The following is a 23,315-nucleotide window of genomic DNA, read 5'->3' as shown; positions in this document are numbered from 1 at the left end:
CGCGGGCAAGAAGCGCTTGTTGATGAAAGTAGCCATTGCTTGTCGTAAGCGTTTAGAGCCGAACGGGCCGTCATGATAGGTCAAGGTGTCGAGTTCAAATGAAGGAACGCACTACACATTATGTTAAGTGAGTCCCTCTTGTTCAAGTGCAAAGACCAACCTTGGTCTTTACGTAGTCAAGCACTTTTCCGCGCATGAGGAACTATTCGGTACATTAGCTCTGATACTCAAAGTACGACAACCATGATGTTAGGCTCTTGCTTACGTTCTCCGCATTTCTAAAGGACACTAGACCTGTTGGATGTTTGGTTTTGTCGTAGGGGAGGCCACGATCTTTCGTGTAGCTTGCAGCCAGATCTAAAGCCGCATAATTGCGGCCACGTACAGAAAGCATATTCTTGTAAGGATGAGTCTCAGGTTTCTAGGCACCTGATTGCAAGAGGCGTCGGTTCATGAAGCAATGGCGCATCTGAAGCTCTGATTCGCGATGCGGGGCAGCTGTCGCATGTATGCCAGCTTGTGAGCTACTCAACAAGGTACCTACCGAAGTGGTCAAGTGCATGATAGGCTGTGAGTCATATAAAAGGCGCAGCAGCCGGGCATGGTAGCACCGAGTTACGATAGGATGCCCTTTGGACGAGCCTTGCTTACGGACATTGTCTCGACTGCTGCCTGAGAGGCCGCCCGTCTTGAACACCGTGGAACGCCTCAACGAACGATTGGACATGAGATGTGCGCGAAGCATGCAGTATCCGCTGCCAGTGTCCAAAAGGGATAAACGCCAGATGAGACTCATCAACCTGCGATATGAATAGTACCAACACCGGCTGCAGTGGTTGCCTTGTTGCGTTGACGACGTGTGGCGTGTTGTGCTGAGGGCTGACTTGGGAGGTGTCGCGCCGTTATATATCGAGCGCGCATCCTCAGCCTCAGTGAATCCATCTGAACCTTGTTGAGATGTTATCACATTTTGTGATGATGTTCAACGTCTTCCATATTTCCGAGGGCGCACTTAGTTGCCGCCTGCCTCTACGAGAGCCACTAAGCGATAAGACAGACAAGATGATACCAGCACTTGCCGAGCTAGGAGAAACGAAACGATGCGTGAAAGGAGGTGGGAGATGCGGGTGAACAAACACTGGGCAAGAGCTGTGAGTTTCACGCGTTCCCGCGCGATGACGCACGTGCACGTGACGGAACTCGACGGAAGGTCTGCGGTAAACCTCAGCTCGAGGTGTCTGTTGCTATTGATTCACAACGCTAAATTCTGGATAAACCGACAGATAGTCACATATCTTGCGGTCGACAACGTTTCGATAATTTGCACAGTACCAAAGTCACGAGTGTAGGGAGCTCCAAGTTGAGCCGGGCACAACTCCTCACCAAGTCTCAAAATGGTATGGCGCAGGTACCCCGTCGGATTGATCGCTGCACGGCGCCGTCGCTCGTCCCTTCGTCACAACCACATTTGCACGTCGCATCGCATCAAGAGTGCACTTTCATCGCTGCTAACCCCACAACCTGACCAAATCGCCGCGAAAGACGCAGCGAAACCGCCAGAATGCTGCTCGACACCTACATCATCAACATAGCCACACCTGCCCGTGACCTGTGGCTCCTCAGGCAGCCGGCCTCCCTCCCCAGTCCTCTGCCCTTAGCATGCATTTGCTGCGATTGACCTTACGCCCTCTTCTCTACTTTTTTTCTCACCTGCGTTGCTACTCTTCACCATAGTGTACCGACCTTGTTACAGTCTGATCTTGCATACTGTTGACGTTCTCACACTCTAGTTCCGTCGTTCTCGTCGGTCCCACATCTTCCTGTCCTTAGGCATCCAGATACACACCGGAGCATGTACCCGCTGCTGCTCTTCACAGTAATTATTACTGTCCTCTCCGGTCCGGTGGAAGCGTCAAACCCGTTTGCAGACCTCATCGTGTCTGACACCCCCATGGACGGAACCTACTCCGACATCGACGGCGTGCTGTGCCAGCTTTGCTGCCTGCCCTTGTACCAATGCTTTCACGGGCACATGGTAGGATCCTGAGTCCCTTCTCTATGGCGCATGCTAACAGTTTCATTCAGAACCCATATGGCGCAGCGAGCCCTTTCTACGTAGACCCCAGTGTCTTGCACATGCCGCCGCTCGGCTTCGATCGTACGCAACCAGACCTAGCACCGATATACGACTTTGTCAACGAGGGGCAGCCCTTGCTCAGAGAGCACGTCCAAGTCATGGATGCGAACGAGACCATGGTGCAGCCAGCCACTGTGCAAGCGCATGTTGAAGATACCTATAACCCTGGTGATCGCTTAGCGACACCACGCAATCGGAAGCGACAACCACCTCGCCCGGGTGGTTTCCATTGCGACAAGGACGGCTGCAGTAAGACTTTCAACCGTCAATGTGATTTGAAGTAAGTCCTACCACTGGATCAAGCGTACCGGGTTGTCGGCTTACCGTTGTAGTCGCCATCAGAAGAAACATTCGACCGATAAGCCTCACGTGTGCTCGAAATGTCCCATGAGCTTCGACTATCCGAAAGATTTGCGGAGACATCTACCACAACATAATGACCCTTCTTTCGCAACGGACAAATACCTCTGCCCACATCCCGGCTGTGGTAACCTCGACGGCTTTTCTCGCAGGGACAACCTCCTGCGACACCAACGAAGGCAGCACCCTGCACGTTAGGTATTGCATCGCTACATGAGTCCTCATAATCATTCATTCTTCTTCCATATCTATTGTATCACCACAAAACTGGGTTTAAAGGGGTACTGGCGTTTGTATACATATTTCCTTGGCTGTTGGCAATACCCTTCCCCCTGATTTCATAGCAAGCGCTGCTCATGGCTCCTGTGGCCACGCGCTTTACTTCATCGTCACTCAAACGTTACGTGTTTCTTTCTCTGTCTAACACAAATATGGTGGTATATACAGATATCTTGATAGTATCTGTTACATGATCAATCTCTATCTCGCAGTGGGAAAGGAAGCTGGTACACTAGAGTCAACGTCGACACTGCAATAAACATCTGCTTCATATCCCAACCGCTTGGCATGTTTGCTCAAAATTTTGTGTCTCCGCGAATTGTTTGAGAGGTCGAAGTTTCTGAAGGTCAAGAAGATGATGATATGCTACTCTACCCCAAAAAACTCCAAGATACATGGTCTACTGACCAAAGACCAGGCGTAAATCAATGAGATATTGTCCAAAGTTTATGGGTCTAGATGTTTCTCTGCAGCACTGCGCCACTAGATATCCTGTGCGCCCGATCTATCCGGAAACTCAATCTGCTTCAACAAGTCTTGTGCCGCCGCTCGAACGCCGTCTTGGCTCACAAAGTGCATGTCCGGCAACACCTCCCACTTCGCGCCCCATACTAGGAAAGAAGGAAGCGGATATTCGATCTTGATCCACTCCACTTCTTCTCCTCCCGTTACCAAACATCCACGAACCCGCACTGGCGCGAGCTCGCCTTCGCCCGGCGACCACGTATGATGGATAGGAAACAGCGCATGGAGGTTGTATCCGCCCGTTCCCGTCGGATTGCCTGCGCGAACCAAATTCAGTGTACGCAAGAATCCTACTGCGTCGCGAAAGATACCAAGCTGCTCGTTCTCGGGCGAGAACATAGAGGGCGTGATGGGTGGACCGCGCTGGCAGAAAATTGCGGTGATGTAGTTACGCAGCGGCGATCCAGCGCGTGTGTTCTCATACACCCATCTGACCGTGTCTAGACGACAAATGAAGTACTTCGGTTGCATCAGCGCCATTCCCAATCTCAACACCGTGTTTTGAGTCCTCCAGATCCCGAGTTCGCCGGCCAATATCTAAGATGTGGGAGTAACAAGTCAGTGAACGTCCCATACCCCGTTCGTGCATGAACATATCCTACCCATAGTTTCATGAGGTCTAACAATTTCGCGTCGGTTGTGTAGTCAGGCGGTTGGCGCTCGTATAGCCATTTAAAGAGGGTTCGGAAGGTATCAGGTTCGGCGTTGGGGAGATAGATGTCGCTTAGTATGATGCGGGGCAGGCCGTTGGGCATAGTGAATAAAGGGGAGACTTTTGAGAGGAGCGAGTGGTGTACGTCGAATCGTGTTGGATTGGCCTTGGGACCGACAACGAAGGTTATGGGTACACCGACGCCTTGGTAGGCCGTATAGGGGGGCAGGGCCATATTCGAACAAACGAGATAGGTGTACTTTTGGGAGGCTTGAAAGGCAGTTGGACTTTTATCCTTTCGTAGTCAGATGTATCTGAATGGTCTGAATGTTTGCTCATAGTTAACCGAGGCAGTCTTTAAGAAAGAAGGAAGTGGATTGATACAGTTTGGAATAAGGCAACAACTCATCTAAGAATATAGTGAAAGACTGTCTCGGAACGTGATTGTAATCCAAACACCGAGCTTCCACACACGGCTACACACTACTGGAATTCTGTGTTGCCTTAGAGCTTGGCCCTTAATTGTTGTTCAGCTGGAAGCGTAGTTGACGAGAAAAGTTCTGGATCGCAGGCTCGATTGATATAGACATGGTACTTTTACCTAGTGTTTACTCTAATTATGCAGTACCTAGGAGGTATTCGCTATTTTCTACGTTGAGGCAGGACGAGACAAAGTTGCGTGTATATCTCTGGGGCGTATTATGTAAGTACGGTACAACTTAGGGGGCTACGATGTAGTCTACAGAGACAGACTTTAAATTAACGCAGGACGAGACAAAGTGTAATGCACATCTCTAGGGTGTAGATGTAAGTAGAAAGTAATTCGCGACACAAGGTTGTAGTCTACAAAGATAAACTTCAGATTGTAGGGTCTCCTATATACATCGTTCTATTAGACTGCATTATAATGTTGTTAACAATCGCGCCTCCAGCCGCTTATGAGATCTGCTACCCAATCACAAAGATCTCGTCCGGTCCAAGTCGAGCTGATTCCTGCTCATGCGGCTTCATAAGATGAGGAATGAATGCAACACCGCAGAACTCAGCAGGATCTTCTCCATGGAGTGCGCCGGTTTCGTGCTCGGGTTCTGGCCACCGTAGTATGTGAAGGGGGCGTTCGCCGTGGAAGACACAGACTTTGTCACCGGGCTTGCATCCTGGCGTAGCGATACCGAAGCGGCCCTCGGTGGTACTAAAGAAAGAGTGACCAGCAATCTCATGCAATCTTTGTGCCCAGAGAATCGCTCGCGATTGCCGCTCAGCTGGAAGTTCATGATAATTTTTGAGATCTCCATCTCTGATAATATTCCATCCGTCCTTGTAAGCAAACGCTGCTTCTCTAGAGATCCTGGTATCTATCAGTAGAGTCATCAGATACTCTGAGGGTATACCGTCAATATCCTCTTCTGCATCGTGAGCGGTTTGACGAGCCAGGTGGAGGCTGCGGGTACAGACATCCATATTTGCTGCATGTACAGGATTGCTCAAAGTGCGCGTTGAAATATCTGCGCCCAATGCGTGTTCGTAACACCCTCGCAGCTCTTGGTTATCCACGACCTCTGATATTGTATCCAAAAGATGACCGCAAGTGTGCAAGTAATTATTCTCCTTTTCAAACGAGATGAAATTGCGGGATAAGAATGGGACCTCCAGCTGTCTCGGGCCACTACATTGCTGCGCTTGAACCTCTTCGTCTACAACCTCGTGTAGAAGTTGTTGATATCCGTTTCCGCTTATACGATTGGCCCAAGCACCTACTATCAAGAACAAACACGCTGGAACACCATCCAGAGCTGGGCACCAAGACGGAGATGATTGCGGCCTTCCCTCAATTGTGGGCGGCATTGTCAGTAGACACAGCGTTTGCTCTGCGGCTATGATCGTCCTCGCGAAGCGCACATGCGTTTCCCAGAAGTCAACCCGAGCGTTATCGCTGTAATCAACTTCTGGCTCCAACTTCGATCTGACATGATAGCTCAACAATCCGGTGACTGCCCAGGCTCGATCCACCGGCTCCCTTACATGTCGGTTGCGTAGCGAATTCAGAAGATAGGGTATATAGTGGATCGGTACCACTCCGTTTGACAAAACCTCCTTGCAACATCTTTTCAAGGTTAGGAGCTGGTTCATAGATCCCTCTAAACCCTCGATGATCTCGAGAAGCCACTGCCATTGGGAGATATATGCCCCGAATGTTCTAAACCACCCTTCACAGATGAATTCAAGAAAGTCTTCAAATTTTAACCAAAGATGTCCTAGCAGCATGATAGGCTGTCTTGCAAGAACTGCCTCCTGAAAGGTCCATAGACGTTCGAACCACTCGTGCTTGCAAATTTGTGTCATACCGAGCCAGAAAGGTTCATCTGTGCGCGATAAATCCGGTTTCAGAACCCAGGGTTGAAGATCCTGATCGAGCATTGAATTCCACTCCCTTTCCATTTGCAGTGCGTTGGAAAACCCGAGCACAAACTGCTCACTCTGCGCCGTGGGAAGGCCCATCCATATGACAACGATCGAAGCGAGCGAGTAGATCTGATGCATCAAGGGTATCTGTACCGCCTTCTCTTCGGAGTCTTGCTGATTGATGCATATAGAGTCCAGCCAATACGAGCGATAAGGGTATAGGTGCTGAAGCATCTCATAAACAGTAGGAGTAACTGTAAGGTTTCCTCCGTTGCAAGGGACGTTGATAGAAGCTTCTGCTTCTCCCCAGACATATGAGACTGCGTCGTATTCGAGATCATCTTGAAACTTGTGTGGAGTGACGGTCAGCCGCAAAGTATCCGTCTCGCGATCTATGGTGAGCAGTCGGATTTCATTAGGCTGGAGAAGTCGTTCGCCATAAGGTGAGTTTACATTTGCGCTATCGCAGGCTTCGTCAGGAGGTTCTTTCAATGCGCACTCTTCAAACTTTGCTTCCAGACTGTCGAGTGCCATTCGGGATTCGGAAATCGCTGTTGCGCAATGTTTGCAAGCTACTAGGAGGATGGTTGACGAACTGCGGGGGCGCGACGCTCAAGTACCCCGCCACGGCTGGCAGCACGAAGGATGGGGGCTAAATGTGGTTGTCTTGCCGACCTGAGGGCATGACGTGGTGCGCGGCATGCCACTCCAGTATCAGCCCGGGAATGCTTGATCCTGTCCACAGTAGTGGTCATGAGAGGATGTAAGGCGCATGTACACGCGCCAATTAAGTGAAGCATTACAGCGGGCTTGAAGTAGTAGGGGCTCGCCCGTGGACTAGGTAATCCAGGACGACCAATTAGGCTAAAGCCAACCTTGATGATGCTGTCACCTCATACAGGGAAGAAACTGAACAGGCGCGCTGCAGACTATATTATTATAAACAACGATAGTCGGCAAGATTTCAACGCAATGTAAACGTCTAGCTTATCGGAATAGGGTAAGTGCCCAGGTGTGCAACCCATTCCTTTGTCTGGAGAACGGGGCGCAATCACGTCTCACGCAGCGCATGGAGAGGCCAGGAGTGCTTGTCGATGTTGCACCAACATGTTGATACGCTCTATTCATGTGTTCGTGGGAAGTTCTGTTGTCTTATGAACGTGACCGTCATGGCCAATTCTTATTTGGCGGCCCCTGCAGCTTGAAGTAACCCGGCTGCAGCTTCTGGAAAACCTCAGTAGGGTCGTACTTGCGCGCGATAGCTCTCAGCTTGTTCGCGCTTTCCCCATAACTCTCAACGACATTCTGGAACTGACTGGCGTAGTTCATGTAGATGTAGTCATTGACCATATCCCTGCGCTTCGCCTCGGCCTCCATTTTCCTGACGATGTTTGCGTTCGCCTTCAACACGCGCTCGTCGTCCTCCTTTTTGTCCCAGCGGCTACTTAAGTTTATGAGGAGAATCGGGCCGTCGGAAGGCACAAGGCCTAGTGCGTTTCCGCCCTTCTTCTGCATTTGCGTGAGTTGTGCGACGGTGATGACCTGGAAGGTGTTTGCAGGTAGGATACCGGCCACATCTCGGATCTTCTCGAACTCTTCAAAGGTGGCGTCGAACATGAACTCTACCATCCCGTAGTCTAGTTTGGATGAAGCAGTCCAGAATGAGTCTCGGTAGCCTTTCGGGTTGCTGTCATTCAGCATTTGCGTGAAGTTGGCCAGTGTGTTCAATTGTAAGGTGTCCTGGAAAGCTGGGACTGCGCGGTACTCATGGAAGACTGGAGCGTCGAGAACTGGGTCAGAGTACTCCAGTTCGGCAACGGCGATCTTTGTGTTCGAAGCGGCATCCAGGAAGATGGCCAAGAACTGAGCAGCTTTTGGATCGGCCTTTTTGTTCGACCCCAAGTTCACGAAGGCATCGATAGCAGCAGGGAAGCTTTCCTCAAAGAACCTCCTCTGTCCACCAAGCATTAACGGGCCGTGAGCGAAAGTTTCGAGATTGAAGGTCGTGACGATGCCGACATTGTTGCCGCCACCTCTCAATGCCCAGTACAGGTCTGGGTAGGACTTCGGACTAGCTTGTACGATACGACCCGAAGCGGTAACGACCTCGAAAGACGCAACATTATCGCATGCCCAGCCGTATTCGTTGGAGAAGAACGAGATGCCGCCTCCTGTTGTGAGACCTCCAACACCGATGGCAGAGACGCGGCCACCTATCACCGCAAGGTTGTCCTCGGCAAGAGTCGAATAGATGTCATACCAGAGGCTACCGGGTCCAATTGCAGCAACCTTCTTGTCTTTCGACAGGGTGATATCCTTCATGCGCTCGAAGATGACAGTGATGCCACCATCATTGCTCGATGCTCCAGTGAATGCTGCATGTCCTCCACTTCGTACTGCGAAAGGGCATTGAGTGAGACGCGACAGCAGAACGAGAGTAGACACATCGCGTGCTTCCTCGGGTTTGAAGACGCAATACGGTTGTGCTTCGCGCTGTTGCTGTGACCAAAAGTAGTTCACAGCTACGCCGTAGCCTGTCTCTTCTTGAGTGTCGACCTTCGCATCGCCAAAGATGCGTTTGAGAGAGCTACACTAAAATCGTGGTTAGTGCCATACCTGGAAAGAGATAACGCGTGGAGGCAGGTGAGACTTACAGCAACCGAACATGAGCCTGAACTGGTTCGCCTGGATAGGTCGGTTGGGTCAGGAATATCGAAGGCGTTTACACCATTGTCCAATAATGCAGCAGTTATATCAAAGTCGGGTGACTCGAATGTCTGTTGTGCAAGTAGTACGCTTGGGAAGAAGCCCAGGAGAATAAATTGACTAAATCGCATCATGGCTGGATGTTAAGTGCCTAAGAAACGGGTGCGACAAACAACAACCCCACAGCACGACTCGGGGGCACTTTCTTATAACATCCTGCATTCCTTTGCCACGAGTAAAGAGCGCATGAGCCCGCCAGTCTGGTGCAGCCGGGCGGAATCCCGGGCAGTGGCGAGCTGTGAGGCAGGGTGGGGACCTTCCTAGCAACACCATGGCTTGTCTAGATAGAAAGTTCGTAGCTGGTCAAGATTTAGTTAAGATGCCAGTCGAGTAATGTACGATGGTACCTAGGTTGAGGCGGCCACTACATGAGTAGTTTCCAAGACCAGCACGATGGGGATCTGGGGCTATCCTCAATTGGGCCTAAGCCGTCTCTCCAAGTACGCGTGCGCCCGCCACGATTGTGAACTGCAACTCAGATCGCCTATAACGTCTCGTGGAAGCTTAAACACTTACTGCATCTACACACTGATTCGCGTCAGTAGACATTTCTTCAGCTGCTGTTAGTTCTCATGGCGTCTCGACGCAGCGGAAAAACGTAGCCGTCGTTGCATATGCAGAAATATCCGATCGGTGAGCTTCATGCAATAAGTGGGTTGCATATATTTCAATAGCTGTAACAGTATTCTCGCTTACGAGAGATTCGTGGGTTCACATTGCGTCTTGAAGATGAGGGCGAAGAGGTTGTTGTTCCTGGGCTGATGAGGGGAGCGGCTCCGAAGGCCGGACCAGGAAAGCGGAGTGAGGCGTGGGTCAACACTAAGCTTGAACTAGCAACGGCAGCCCCACTGCTCGCCTTCGCTTTCTTATCGCCTTTTGAAGTTTACCGTCTCGCTACCTATGCTTTTTGCGAAGCTCTTGTTACCATAACCGACTAAGTCATGGCGGCAATGGCCGGCGCCGTGGACCCCCCATGGCCTCGCTCCTTCCGTCTGAAGCCAAAGCCGAATGGCTCGCGGGTACTGTTCAGCCACGATTGTTTCCAGGGTCCGCAAGATCTACCCCCTGAGGTTCTTTACAGCGACAACTTGACCAAATCCGAACAATTGGCGCGCGACTTTCTCGATGAGGCTGTCGTGGGCTTTGACATGGAATGGGTTTGGCCAGAGACAGAAGTTCTCAAGGGAAGAGTTGCGCTCATCCAGGTTGCGAGCGAGAGCAAAATAGCCTTGTTTCACATCGGACGTCATGACGGAGATGCAGCCGATCAGCTCATTGCGCCGTCGTTGCGCACGCTCATCGAGAGCCCCACTGTACTGAAGACTGGCCAATCTATCATGGGAGATTTCTACCGACTCAACAAGTACTTCCAACTACAACCGAAGGGCGCGATCGAGCTGAGCTACTTCCAAGTGTTGGTCAATCCGGGCAGGCCAAACTTTAATTCTTCCTATTATCCAGGAGGCCTCAGAGGTCTGGTCGAGAAGTACTTCCCGGGATACACGTTGAAGAAAACTGAGCACATGCACAAAGATTGGCTGGCGCCGCTTGAAACAAACCAAGAGCTTATACAGTACGCCGTTGCAGATGCATATGCAGGACTTATGATCTACCATCGGCTGAATGCGTTACGACTGAACATGCAGCCTTGTCCGCCCCTACCAGCACGGGTAGAAGAAACCAGGGCTTACAATGAATACACTTCGGGTGCTTTTCCTGAGCCCAAGCCAATTTACTTGCAGTCCATCCACCCGCATGGCTCAAGTCGACAAGCTAGTTGGTTCTTTTCGATGGAGGAAGATGATGAGGTGGCGACGGAACTTGATACTGATTCGAGAGCGTTGTACGATCGGCTGGTAGACCTTCGTCAGAAGATAGCGAATGAGGAGGAGATACACCCTGAACAGCTCACTACTGACTGTACACTTCGACATATTGCCTCAACCCGAATCGCGACAACGGACGAGTGCATCAAGCTGCGCGGGATCTTTCCACAGCTTCGCAAAATACTCGCCAGAGAGTATGCTAAAGTGGTGAATACTTTCCAAGAAGAGATCCAAAGTGCAGCGGCAAACCAGCAAACTGAAGATGGATTTCCAAAAATTCGTGAAGATGCCAAAGGCACTGTCTCAGATTCCCCCCGAATGCCAGCGGAAGAGACTGACCAGGCACATACTGGACTTTCATTCTCTATGGCAGAAACTGGAATCGCTACGGACGAGCATACCGGCGGCGATACCGAGCCTGAGAGCGATGCCGAAGAAACGAATGAAATCCCAGCAATCCATCCCTCAGCTAGTGTTAAACAGGATCAAGACACGGACAAGCATAACGATGATGCACCGTTGAAACGAAAGCGTTCAACAAGCCCACAAATCGGTCGGCAACCTCCCGCGAAGAGCTCCTAGACGCTTTGCCGTGGACAACTATACATCCGATGACGCAATAGTATGGCTGTGGTCACTCAGCGACTACGCATCTACTCCATATGAGGAAGCAATCGAACGTCAACCTCCTGGAAGTCTGTAATGCCTTGAAGGTTTGGTCAGCTTAGGGTTCAGTATCAGTGTAGACTACAGCGCATCTGTTCGGCTTTCCCTTGCACGAGGTGCATCGGGGATTTGACCAGAACTTGACCGGATCTGAGTAGAGAGGGGCTTGTATACATGCGGGAGCGGGCCCAGGTTATGTGAGTGAGTCAGCTTGTACGAGGGAAGGCAAAGGAAGGGACGCCCCGCAGCTTACGGCCGGAGCAACGCAGATTGGGGACCAACGAGGAGTAACTCTTGGCGTATGTATACTCATGGAATGACGGCTAGGCTTTCTTACTCGCGTTGATTGGACTGAGTAGGTGCATTTGTCAAAAGAGTGTACGAGGCTGCCTGCTTGGCTCTCGCATTAGGCGTGCCTACCTAATGCAAGGCGTAAGCTGTGTATTGTACAAACCCCGCGCCCGTCCACAGCTCTTCTTCAAGTTCTCAAAACAAGCCTCTGATCTCATCTACCTTACCTTCAAGTGCAAACTGCCTCCGAACCCAATTAAAGATGCCGATCGACTCGTCAACATGGAAGGAGTACAGCAAGATGGACGCCGAGTTGGAAGCCGTGCGAACCATCAGCAAGCCCATCTATGCACTCTGCTAACAGAGTAAGCTGCTACCCAATCTACCACCGAGCAAGTCTTTCGAAGACTACTCATCGGCTGTCGAATTGCGTCAGTCTTTCAATGAGCAAGTCGCTCAGCTGATCGCAGCTGGTATTGTGACTTTCCCAGACTGGACCGGGTACCACAAATCCGAAATTCAAATCCCCACGCGCGATGGCGCATCGATGCGTTCGCTGGTGTACCATCCAGAGGGCAAAGAGGCAGGGCCGTTGTATGTGTACTTCCACGGCGGAGGATGGAGTTTCGGGATGCCGGAGTATGGCGAGGGTATGGCGGAAGTATTGGTGAAAGAGTTGGGCTTCACGGTCGTAAGCGTTGGGTACAGGTATGGACCTGAGCACGTCTTTCCTACTGCCGCGCATGATGCTATCGATGCGGTCAAATGGGTGAGTACATGCACAGTCGTTTCTTCCAATTCCAAGAGACTGATTTACACATCTTCAGTGTGGCGAAAATGCAGCGTCGTTGGGCGCCAACCCTTCTAAAGGCTTCATCGTGGGAGGAACGTCAGCTGGAGGCAATCTGGCAGCTGTAGCAGCTCATCAGGTTGTTGATGACAATTTGTCTCCGAAGGTGACTGGCGTCGTCCTCCTGTCTGCCCCGTTGTGCCATCGCGAAGCCATGCCAGAAGAGTACAAGCCACACATATCCAGCTGGGAGGACCACAAAGACGGCCTGGTACTGAGCCGACAAGCCATTGAATGGTTCTATGGCAACTACAAACCAGACCCTATGTCACCGTTGATGAGTCCGTTGATCTGGAAGAGCCATCAAGGCCAACCCGCTACGTATCTGCAGGTTATGGGGTGAGTGCAATGTGTCGTAGATGCTGAACAGTGCTGACGAACTCAGGACTGATCCACTTCGTGATGAGGCGCTCGTGTACGAAAGTCTCCTCCAAGACGCCGGCACACCGACCAAGATTGAGGTTTACACTGGGTTACCACATGGCGCGCCCGACTTCTTTCCCATGCACAGCGCTGCGAAGAAGGCATTGGTGGATCTGAAGGAAGGTGTGAGTTGGATCATGCAGCAGAGCTCGGGTTGATACACAGCGAAGGATGTGTGCTAGAACATGGTAGATGCTAGACAGTTAATCGATGAGGTTCGCGTCTAATGGCTAGATGTCACGTAATGATAGCACATGTGAAGAGACAGCCCTACTGACCGTTGCTGCCCTAGGGGCTCGCTTCGGGGCGGGACCCTGCTTGGACGCAGGTGGCCTGCACGCGTTATGGCTCCGTCATAGCGCGCCTTTCTTCTTTCACCCCAAGACACACGATACGGGACTCCGTACGCCCGCACACACGACGGGCGACGTCCTGCACCGCAGGCAGAGAGCGCCAAGATGTCGAACCATCCGCGGTCAAGCCCCGCCGCCGCGAGACCTGGCACTCCACGCGGGGCGCGACAAACAAACAGCGACGCGAACCTCCTTTCACACCCGCTCAAACGCCTGTCCCTGCACTCGGCCTCCAACACCCCGCTACCGCAGTCCCCCGCCTTGAACTCGCCCCGAAGTTCCGCTGACCTGCGCCGGACGCCCTCGACGCCCAATTTCAAAGCCAATGCCATCCAGCGCAGCCCCAGTGTAGCCAGTTTCCGCTCCTCTACGCCCACCCTGGGCAGGAAGACCTCGACCTCTTCACTCCGCGGCGATCCTCCTCGACCGGGCACTCCCCGAAGTTCCGCTTCCCGCCGGTCGTCGTTCAATCCCAATATGCAGGCACCCATGCCCAAGAGCCCGCTGGGCCCCACACATGTAGAAGAGAAGCCACCTCTGCGCGCATGTGATGTCGCCGAGGAGTACTTCAAGAAGGAGCTGGCCCGACACGAGGGCATGGCAGGCGCAGTCAATGCAGGAACCGTCGTTATCGTACACGACCAATGCTATGGCCATCGCTTCTCACGGCCCAAGACATCCAAGAGCCACCTCAGCTTGATCATGGAGCGACCCGAGAGAATACTGGCGAGTGTCTTGGGAATATCTGCGGCTTACGTACGGCTCGGCGAGCGCCATGCTGAGGGAGACAACCCGCCACATCCACACCACAACCCACCCGAACGTGTACCTTTCAAAATTCGCAAGACTTCGCGGGCCGTCGACATCACTTCGCAGGTCGTCACAAACGTACACGGAACAAAGTGGATGGGCGAACTCAAGACACTCTGCGACAATGCTGAACGGAAGCTTGCATCGACTGGGAAGGAGCTGGCCAGGGACACTCCTGCAGTCCAAGGACAAGCGCCCAAGCAGCAACTGCACGCCGGTGACCTTTACCTCTGTCCCGAATCGCTCAACGCTTTTCAGGGTGCTCTGGGTGGTGTCTTGGACGCTGTGGACGCTGTCTTCCAGGGAACAAGTCTAGGTGGTGGCCCCTCTAGAGCTTTCGTCTGCATCCGTCCGCCTGGCCACCACTGCTCTGACGACTTTCCCTCGGGTTTCTGCTGGCTGAATAACGTTCACGTTGGCATTGAACACGCTATGATGACATATGGGCTCACCCACGCAGCCATCATTGACTTTGATCTGCATCACGGAGACGGCTCGCAGGCTATAACATGGGCGCGTAACAAGAAGGTCCAGAACATGCCCAAAAACACACCCAACTGGAAGAAGACCTCGATCGGCTACTTCAGCTTACACGACATCAACTCATACCCATGTGAGGACGGCGACGATGACAAAGTCCAGGCGGCTAGTCTCTGTATCGACAACGCTCATGGTCAGTCCATCTGGAACGTCCATCTACAATCATGGAAGACGCCTGAGCAGTTCTGGGAAATCTACGAAGAAAAGTACTTGGTATTACTTGAGAAGACCCGTCAATATCTCAAACACCACACCAACCGCTTACGGTCCACGCCAAACCAGCCCGCTCCAAAGGCAGCCATCTTCCTGTCCGCTGGATTTGATGCGAGTGAGTGGGAGACTGCTGGAATGCAACGCCATAGCGTCAACGTGCCTACTGAATTCTACGCTCGTTTCACTCGGGATGTGGTCCGGTTGGCTGAAGAAGAGGGCACATCTGTGGAAGGGCGTGTCATCTCAGTCTTGGAGGGCGGATACAGCGATCGAGCGCTCACTAGTGGTGTATTCAGTCATTTGAGCGGCCTCGTTGATGGCCAAGTCTTGAAGGCCTCAGAACCATCAACGGGCCTCTCTCACTCTATGCGGAACAGACTTAGTGGAATCAGCATACAGGACGAAGACGTTCCCATGCAGTCTGTCGAAGCAGAGCTCACGCCCGTCAGCTACGATCCTCAATGGTGGCATACAGATCGTTTGTCCGAACTGGATGGTCTTGTTCCGCCCCCGCCCGTACATGTCTCGAAGACGACACGCACTGACCGTCTGGCCCATTTTTCTTCGCCCACCCAGTCCTACGTAGCCAAAGTCGTGGATCCAACCAAGATCAATCGTAGCCTTTCCGCCAAGTACGCCTCAAATCCATTGAGAGCGCCCACCCCACCACCACCGGAGGTTGACTGGGCTACAGCCGCCCATGCTCTGCGTACTTTGCTGGTACCATCGGATCGCCAAACGCGTAGCCACCGACCAGAGGATTTGGCCGAGGTGAAAGTCAAAAAGGAGAAGCCTGCTGCGTCTGCTGCGGCCCCAGCCCGCACAGATACATCAGGGCGACAACTGCGTGGTCGTAAAGCCGCTCCCTCCTACGCTGAGCCTGGTTCGGACGACGAAAAGACACCTCGCGTAGAATCACGGGCGAGTAGGCGGCAGACCATAGCCGACTTCGCACCAGCCAGCTCAGAAGCTCCAGCTTCAGCAAGCTCTGCTTCTCGTCGCATGAGTATTGCTTCGAGCGTCTCTTCCATTGGCGATAGCAGGGGTGTTAGTCGTGCGCCAAGTGTAGCAGCAAGCCGGAGAAGTGTTGCGCCTTCTGCAGCTCCAGCTAATGGAGTTGCGATGAAGAAGGCACGAGGCTCAACAACGACAGCAGCTGCAGCAGCTCGTGCGCCTCCACGTCCAGCCGTTGCGAGAATGCCTTCGACCCAATCTGTCAAGCCCAGTGCCCCAAAAGACAAGGAGAATGATGGCATGGACGCACTTACTTCAGGCCTAAAGCGGGTTACGTTGAAGATGCCATCAAAAGAGGAATATGATGCACGGGAGAGGGAGAAGGCTGAGAAGTTGAAGGCTGCCGAAGCACCGAAAAGAACCACCACCCGAAAGCCACCGGCTGCTCGCGCTCCTCCGACAAAGCCTGCGACCAAACCCGCGACAACCGCAAAAAGGGGTCCAGGTCGTCCAGCAAAGACTTCCAAACCTGCGTCCCCAGTTCCCGAGGCCCCGCAGATGCAGGTAGCTGCTGCTGCGCCGCTCGAGCAGCCTCAGCCGGTACAGATGGATTCGTCTACTGTCTTGCCACAGCAGGAAATGCAAGCTTCCGTGGAACAACCTCCAATCGATCGTCGAATCTCTGGTGGAATCGTGCAACCACCCACTGAGTTGCATGACATGGCTATAACACCCGAGCAAATCCGTGAACAACTCCCCATGGTAAGTTCCAACTACGCAATACATGTGAGACATATGCTAACTTCGCAGCCATCTTTCGTCACTGTAACAGAGCCGCTCAAGGATGTTTCACCACCTTCTCGCGCCGATACGCCTCCACCTCCACCCCCATCGAATCTTTCAGAGTTTGTCAACTACACTGCGCAGAACTTTGGCGGAAATTCAGAGTTCGTAACTCCGCACGACGCATCAGATCCCCAGGCCTCGGCAACTTTACAGTGGGTTGCCAATACACATGCTGAGGATACCAGCATGCCTGGAGTTCCGCTCATGTCACCGCCAAGCAAGAGGGCTGATCTGCCTGTCTTCACATCAAACGGCGCGATACCATTCGCATCAAACTCGAACGGAGCCATGAACGCACACTCTAGGCCAGAGGATGCAGGTGCCGCATTGAAGAAAGAGGAAAACGGACGGGATATCTGGGACATACCCGACACGCCAGCTCGTTAGAGTACTTCAGCACTGCAGCCCTCCACTCAATTTTGTTTTGCTTTCATTCTTTGATCACGCGTACCGCGATGCGATACCGCGGTTGCGTTCATCAGTGGTTATTGCCGGCTTACGCAAGGCAGACTATACCTGACGTTTCCCAGCTTGGTGTTTATTGGTGGAGTTGATTTCACTTTAGCGAATCGGCGCGTGAGCCGTGACTATTTGGAGTTGTCTTTGTAGAATTTCTGTGGGGCAGATCGTCGATTGTAGCTCTACCTAGAACATGCGCATGTAGAAGATAGATACCCCCGGAGGCGAGTATGCGAAGGATTTAATGCGAAGTTTCTCATACTACACTTGTCTTTCAATTGTGTTCAATGGGTCCTTGCATCGTCTAAACAGCTTTCAATGTATCAGAGCCGAACCAACCCCGCGGGAGTGAAGTTCCAACACCACCCAAAGTACCAATACACCCCTCCCACAATTGCCACAACCCCCAGGGTAGGAAACCCTGCCTAAGCGCCCGTCCGAATCCCGTACTCAGCGCCGGTGTAACTGCAGCCCCCGCAGGCCGCCGCCCAAGTACATGGTGTAGCATGTCAACATCGGTGTGGGCAGGCGCGGGAACCAATGATTAGCGTGCATTCCGTATCATGGGACAAGGTTTCGGTGCGGGGCAGCCAAAGCGCGACATGCGCATCATGCACGTCCAAGGGTCTTAGCTTACGGGGCGTGACGTACTTCTGGGTCGCGTCCTTGATTGCGATGGCTAGTTGGTTGCCTGGGAGGCGTGTGTGTAGGAGGATGAAACGTACACGGGGATGGGGGCAGCTGGAAGATGGGGGGCGAGTAGTGTACTTATGGTGGCTGATCCGACGGAAAGGTCGATACGCTTCTTCTTCGCTCCTGCCTGTGCACCTTTTGACAGGACGCTTGGACGTGGTTTGTTTGCTGGGTCCCGGTACTTGATTAGGGCGAAGGCGTGGGCTAAGGTGCAAGTACCCGATTGACCATCGAACCTTCCACTTTGCTCTTCGTTTGTTCAGCTTGTGCTACCTGTTTCTCTTCTTCCTCTTATACCTTTTACCCCCCTCCCACCGACAACACCACCGACATCTACACCAAAAGTTTCCCCATCCACACCCCAAACAAACCTCACAACCATGGCCGACGCCGCCCCCGCCAACGACTCCAACGGCGGCAGCAGCACGCTCAACCCCTTCGCAAAACGCACCTCGCACTCCGACCAGAGCATCCTCCTCTACAAGATCACCACCACAATCTCGTGGCTGCTCCTCGTCATCTCCGCCATCTACACCACCTTCGCCGCACCCTCAGGCCCCCACTCGCACAAGTTCTGGCACAACAATCCGCAAACCCCGTTCGCGCAGTCCAGCATCTTCACCTCCATCTACGTGCTCATCATCTTCATCCTGCAGGGCGGCTACGCATACGCCCTGTACATGAGCGACGAGACGTACGTGACTGCAGCTGCAAACCTCGGTTCGCACTTCATCGCCAACAACCTTCTTCTCTTTGGCTTTGTTCACCTCTTCACCCGCTCGCACTTCTGGCTCGCGCTCTTCTTGCTCGTGCTCAACTTTGGTAATCTCAGCTTGGCTTATTTCCGCCACTCTGCTGCCCCGAGGACGATCCATGTGGGTACTGTGAGTGGACCGCTTGCGTGGAACTTTGTTGCGTTGTACTGGGTTGGTGCTATTGCGGTTCATTCGAATCACTTTGCTGCGAGGATCGTGGCGAATGTGTTTATTTGGGGGTGGCTTGGGTATGGCATGTTCTTTTTGGTTGCATACAAGGATTACACCATGGGGTTCGCCTTGAGTGTACTGGCCTTCTGTAAGTCTTCCGTCTCTCTATCACGCAATATCGATTTGGCTAACTTGGCTTCTAGCAACTGGTGTCGGACAGTTCCTGACTCGCCCACATCTCCTCCAACTCCAGTGGATCTTCGCTTTCTCAATCGGCGGTCTACTCTTCCTCCTCTCGCTTGCTGTTGGCATGCCTGGCCTGCTCGGACGCGATCCCTTCCCCCGTGGTCAGATCGTCAGCGAGGACCGGGAGAGGGCACCTCTGTTGGCCGATGACTAGACGGCTGTTCAAACGGCATCACGGATCTATTTGCATGCTGTATTGCTTGCAGATAAGGAGATGATGATCTCATTGGGCGACTATTAGGATATGATTTTCAGGTTCAAGTTTGAGGATATGTACACATGGCACACACCATATTGGTTTAACCGTCGAGACGTATAGGCGACGAGGGCCTATGACACCTATGGCTCACATAGTTGAAAGCGTCTGCTACCATTGAAATAGCACAAAGGTCTCACTTCCGTCAAGCTTTGTTTGATGTACATCTCCCCGTGATCATTACACTATCTACAACGTCTACTAATACTAACCGCCCCCTTTAAAGTAAAAGATCCTGATTCCCGTCGTTCGCTCCAGGACTCAAAACCATGTGCTGTGGCTCATTTTGATTAACCACCCATCCACCTCCAGCACCGCCGCCAACTTGATCCGCAATGGGACTACCACCGAACGTGCTCTGCCTTCCTACACTAGCAAAGTACATGTCTGCATCGCTGACAGCGTTCGCCATGCCATTGCCGTTTGTTGGCGAAAGCGATCCATTACCGTTAGTAGTGGTGTCGAGTCGCGAGCGTTCGGCGGCGGAGCGGTCTCGAGCTTGCTGCGCTGCTTTGACAGTCGGGAGTTCATGCTTTTGAAGTGCTGGTGAGTCTTGCAGTTTACGTGGGCGAGCGCTGCGGAAGACTTGGTTAACTGGTTTGAGGTACACTGTAGCCAGTGTGCCGACGTTCAGACACATCTCTTCCAGGGTACCAGGGTCGAGCTTCTCAGACTCCTCGGCAGTAATGGGAGGCTTCTCGCCCATGACGACCTTCTTCGCTTCTTCGGGTGCGGAAGAGAGTAGACGCCAGTACATGTAGCCTCGATCGCGGAGATCGGGGTTGTCTGTTTCCTCAGTTGCCCACTTCAATACCTTGGGTACTAGATTGGAGCCGCGGGTAGGTCTTTGAATGAACAACTTGACGGTGGCGGTAAGTAGCGCCAATTGCACCTCATGGGTTTCTTCTTGGAAGGTATCCAGGAAGTCTTCCAGCAAGACGTCCGAGTCTTCTATTCGGTCTGCGTATTGCCCGATGACCCAGATCATAGCGGCTTTCGCTTCTGGTTCGTCTAGTGAGTCGAGGTTCTCACATAGTGTCGAGATAATCGACTCGTATTGGTTGGGGTATTTCCGGAAGATGTTGCGGATGACGACGGTCGCTTCTTGTACGATGTATGAGACCTTCGTGCTGACGAGCGAGAGGAGGGTGCTGATGCACAATTGTGCAGCCGGCGCGATTTTGATGGCGAGTTTGCCAATGGCGCGTACGGACTTGCGCACAAAGTCGACGTCGATCTCGGTAGCGTATCTGTCGTAGATGTCAGTTACCCATATTCAGAGTGACCTTAGAGTACTTACTCAGAAAGCTCTGTCAGCACTTCCTTGATATTTCTCTCCGTCGCCAGCATGAAAATGAGCTCAAGTTTCGTGACCTTGACGTAGATAGGGTCGTTGTATTTGCAAAAGAAGACGCGGATATCGTTCCGCAGTACTTCCGGTCTGCGTTGCAGGATCAGGAGGGCATTGCGAAGTGCTAAGTATTGAATCTCGGGTCCCTTGGAGAGGAGTGTGACGAGCGGTGGTGACAGCTTGTTGCATAACGAAGTGACGACTTTCTGATCGCTGATATAGTTCATTAGGTAGAGGATAACGCGAATGCAGGTAAGAACGACGGCAGAGTTCGAGTGAGAAAGGCGCGGCGATATGCGCTCCGCGAGGAGAGCAGCCTCGCTCGTGTCCTGGGGAACGTAGTTCATCATAGCCTCTAGGATGTACGTCTGACCCCATTCTGAGCAGTCTGGCAAGATCTGAACAATCTTGGATGCGCTCGCATAGTCAATTGTGAGCTTGATGTTCTCACTTCGCTCCCAGATGTCCATGAGTCCTGCCAGTGCACTTGACACTACTGTGGGATTCTCGTCTCTTAGCATGCCATTCAGCCTGTCGATCAGATCTGATTGTTCCACCAAGTGTCGGTCGTGATCGTAGAGCTTCGCCACGCAGAAAGCTGCCGTCTTTCGAACGTATGGATCGGAGTCTTTGAGGAGGTTCTTTAGGTGCGGCACGGTTGCCTCGACGAATTCTCGAACGTGAACGTAGGACATGGTCCGTAGGGCGAGTGCTCGAACTAAGGGGTTGTTGTCGTGCATGTCTTCCTGTATGATGGGCAGCGCTTTGAGCGCAATGTCAGGTTTTATCCTGGCATAGTTGACGAGATACAGGAAACACCTGCCCGCGTCAGCATAGCCCTTCCTCAGGTGATCCTCACTACCCACATCTTCTTGATCTCCAAACTCGGTATGTGCATGCAGCCCACGATGTCCATGAATAGCGCGACCATGTCGTTGTTGCTCATGGTCATGTTGGCGACAATCTTCTTGAGGGCCGTCTTCTTCTGGGAGAAGTTCTTGTCCTTCTTGTTGCCATTGTTGAGTTCGACACGGAGTTCCGCGACTTTGCCCTGGGGGGTGCGGAGGTTTTGTAAGCGCGCGTTGTCAAAGGTGTAGGGTAGAAACATCATCATGGCAGTGGATGCTCATAGCAGACAGACAGGCTGAATAGGAGAACATGCAATTGCACAAGCCGGAGACGTGGGTGGCACGAATGACGAGACAGACGTACCCTCGCAAAGAGCTTCGCATCTTGGCCGCCCTGGCTCATGTTGGGCTAATGATGTCGCGTGTGCCAGCTGGGCTGTCCTCCCAATGCATGTGCCTGCCGTAGCACAATCAAGATAACCTCCCTCGCGACTTAGCGCCCCTCCCTTGCCGTCTCGAGGAAGCGTGCGGGGTTCGATGGCTGATTCGCTGGTCTATCGGCTTCGTATCGTGTCGCGCATATCGGAGGAACGTGGAAGAGGGCTGGAGAGGCGTAACGACAGGAATGATCTGTGATGTTTGGGAACCGTAACTTTTAGGAAGCCTGCCAGCGGTCAACACGGAGGAGGGGACGTGCATCCGCCAAGGCCGCCAGATGTGGAGCTCTCCAGAGGCCCGCTCCGCAACACCACGAGCGAAGTTGCAACATCGTGAGACCCTGGACCCTGGCCACCGCAACAACATCTCAGAGTCTGCTATCCGACACCTCGCCATCACAAGGACGCCCCATCATGTCGAAATCGCCTCCACCGCCCCCGCAGTGGGTGCTCGACCTCAACTCGACGCCCGCATCCAAGCCGAAGAACGCCTCGCTCTCAGACCCACCGGGCTACACGGCATCTCTCACCAAGAAGGAGCGTTCTCAGGCATCAAAGACGCAGAGGCAGCCCCCAACCCCAGAAGAGATGGATACGCTCAAGATGAAGAAGGCGTGGGAGGTCGCCATCGCGCCCGCAAAGCAGTTGCCCATGAACGCTTTTGGTATGTCATTTGACAGGAGACTCTGTGGGCAGACACTAACAGTACCAGGCATGTACATGACAGGCAACACTCTGCAAATTTTCTCCGTCTTCATGGTCTTCACGCTCTTCAAAACTCCCGTTCTCGCTGTACTAGGTCTTCAACGCACCTTCGCTCCCTTTGAGACACCCGGCACATCTGGACGACTACTCGGTGTCAAGCTCGTTTACATTGCATGCAACATGCTGATGTTGGCGTTGGGTATATGGAAAGTGAATGGCATGGGACTCTTACCGACAACAAAATCAGATTGGCTGGCATGGGAAAGTGAGAGGATATGGTCGGAAAGGGCAGTGCCGAAGGAGTGGTTGTAGACGCAGTCCTGGTTGGAGATACGTATTCTATGATTACTGTGACGGAATAGTCGCTTAGGCTTTATACAAGGCCAGCATACTGACTTCCTCCATTCCATTCTCGTCATCTCTGATCCTTTTCTCAGTACCCGTCTCGTGTTCTTTTTTCTTGTCCTTCTCTCGCTCGTTCTCCACCAGAGAGTGGTGTT

At 52.6% G+C, this 23,315-nt stretch overlaps 9 protein-coding genes across 9 annotated transcripts; 6 read left to right on the top strand and 3 right to left on the bottom strand.

Moving 5' to 3' along the window:
- Positions 1-1,852: 1,852 nt before the first annotated feature.
- J4E84_000443 (uncharacterized protein) lies at positions 1,853-2,421 on the top strand (the record flags this gene model as incomplete). Its single annotated transcript, XM_049383084.1, has 2 exons — positions 1,853-1,981; positions 2,086-2,421. The coding sequence occupies 2 exons, from the start codon at positions 1,853-1,855 to the stop codon at positions 2,419-2,421; spliced, it is 465 nt and encodes a 154-aa protein (XP_049248602.1).
- An 838-nt stretch (positions 2,422-3,259) lies between these two features.
- J4E84_000442 (uncharacterized protein) lies at positions 3,260-4,056 on the bottom strand (the record flags this gene model as incomplete). The annotated part of the gene is made up of 3 exons (XM_049383083.1): positions 3,260-3,558; positions 3,613-3,760; positions 3,904-4,056. The coding sequence occupies 3 exons, from the start codon at positions 4,054-4,056 to the stop codon at positions 3,260-3,262; spliced, it is 600 nt and encodes a 199-aa protein (XP_049248601.1).
- A 3,467-nt stretch (positions 4,057-7,523) lies between these two features.
- Positions 7,524-9,196, bottom strand: J4E84_000441 (uncharacterized protein; the record flags this gene model as incomplete). The annotated part of the gene is made up of 2 exons (XM_049383082.1): positions 7,524-8,948; positions 9,011-9,196. The coding sequence occupies 2 exons, from the start codon at positions 9,194-9,196 to the stop codon at positions 7,524-7,526; spliced, it is 1,611 nt and encodes a 536-aa protein (XP_049248600.1).
- An 876-nt stretch (positions 9,197-10,072) lies between these two features.
- J4E84_000440 (uncharacterized protein) lies at positions 10,073-11,530 on the top strand (the record flags this gene model as incomplete). The annotated part of the gene is made up of 1 exon (XM_049383081.1): positions 10,073-11,530. The coding sequence occupies one exon, from the start codon at positions 10,073-10,075 to the stop codon at positions 11,528-11,530; it is 1,458 nt and encodes a 485-aa protein (XP_049248599.1).
- Positions 11,531-12,167: 637 nt separating this feature from the next.
- Positions 12,168-13,098, top strand: J4E84_000439 (uncharacterized protein; the record flags this gene model as incomplete). The annotated part of the gene is made up of 3 exons (XM_049383080.1): positions 12,168-12,227; positions 12,276-12,674; positions 12,733-13,098. 3 exons carry the CDS (start codon positions 12,168-12,170, stop codon positions 13,096-13,098), a joined length of 825 nt encoding a protein of 274 aa, XP_049248598.1.
- Positions 13,099-13,412: 314 nt separating this feature from the next.
- Positions 13,413-17,281, top strand: J4E84_000438 (uncharacterized protein; the record flags this gene model as incomplete). The annotated part of the gene is made up of 3 exons (XM_049383079.1): positions 13,413-13,419; positions 13,626-16,810; positions 16,859-17,281. 3 exons carry the CDS (start codon positions 13,413-13,415, stop codon positions 17,279-17,281), a joined length of 3,615 nt encoding a protein of 1,204 aa, XP_049248597.1.
- A 1,145-nt stretch (positions 17,282-18,426) lies between these two features.
- J4E84_000437 (uncharacterized protein) lies at positions 18,427-19,372 on the top strand (the record flags this gene model as incomplete). Its single annotated transcript, XM_049383078.1, has 2 exons — positions 18,427-19,120; positions 19,176-19,372. The coding sequence occupies 2 exons, from the start codon at positions 18,427-18,429 to the stop codon at positions 19,370-19,372; spliced, it is 891 nt and encodes a 296-aa protein (XP_049248596.1).
- Positions 19,373-19,694: 322 nt separating this feature from the next.
- On the bottom strand, positions 19,695-22,076 carry J4E84_000436 (uncharacterized protein; the record flags this gene model as incomplete). Its single annotated transcript, XM_049383077.1, has 4 exons — positions 19,695-20,724; positions 20,775-21,644; positions 21,692-21,876; positions 22,038-22,076. 4 exons carry the CDS (start codon positions 22,074-22,076, stop codon positions 19,695-19,697), a joined length of 2,124 nt encoding a protein of 707 aa, XP_049248595.1.
- Positions 22,077-22,524: 448 nt separating this feature from the next.
- J4E84_000435 (uncharacterized protein) lies at positions 22,525-23,127 on the top strand (the record flags this gene model as incomplete). Its single annotated transcript, XM_049383076.1, has 2 exons — positions 22,525-22,774; positions 22,823-23,127. The coding sequence occupies 2 exons, from the start codon at positions 22,525-22,527 to the stop codon at positions 23,125-23,127; spliced, it is 555 nt and encodes a 184-aa protein (XP_049248594.1).
- Positions 23,128-23,315: the final 188 nt, after the last annotated feature.

This window comes from Alternaria hordeiaustralica (genome assembly GCF_023758085.1).
Source record: "Alternaria hordeiaustralica strain BMP 2776 chromosome Unknown scaffold_1, whole genome shotgun sequence".
NCBI lineage: Eukaryota > Fungi > Ascomycota > Dothideomycetes > Pleosporales > Pleosporaceae > Alternaria > Alternaria hordeiaustralica.
The sequence above is the reverse complement of the archived record's forward strand: the minus strand, read 5'-3'. Positions and strand labels throughout refer to the sequence as shown.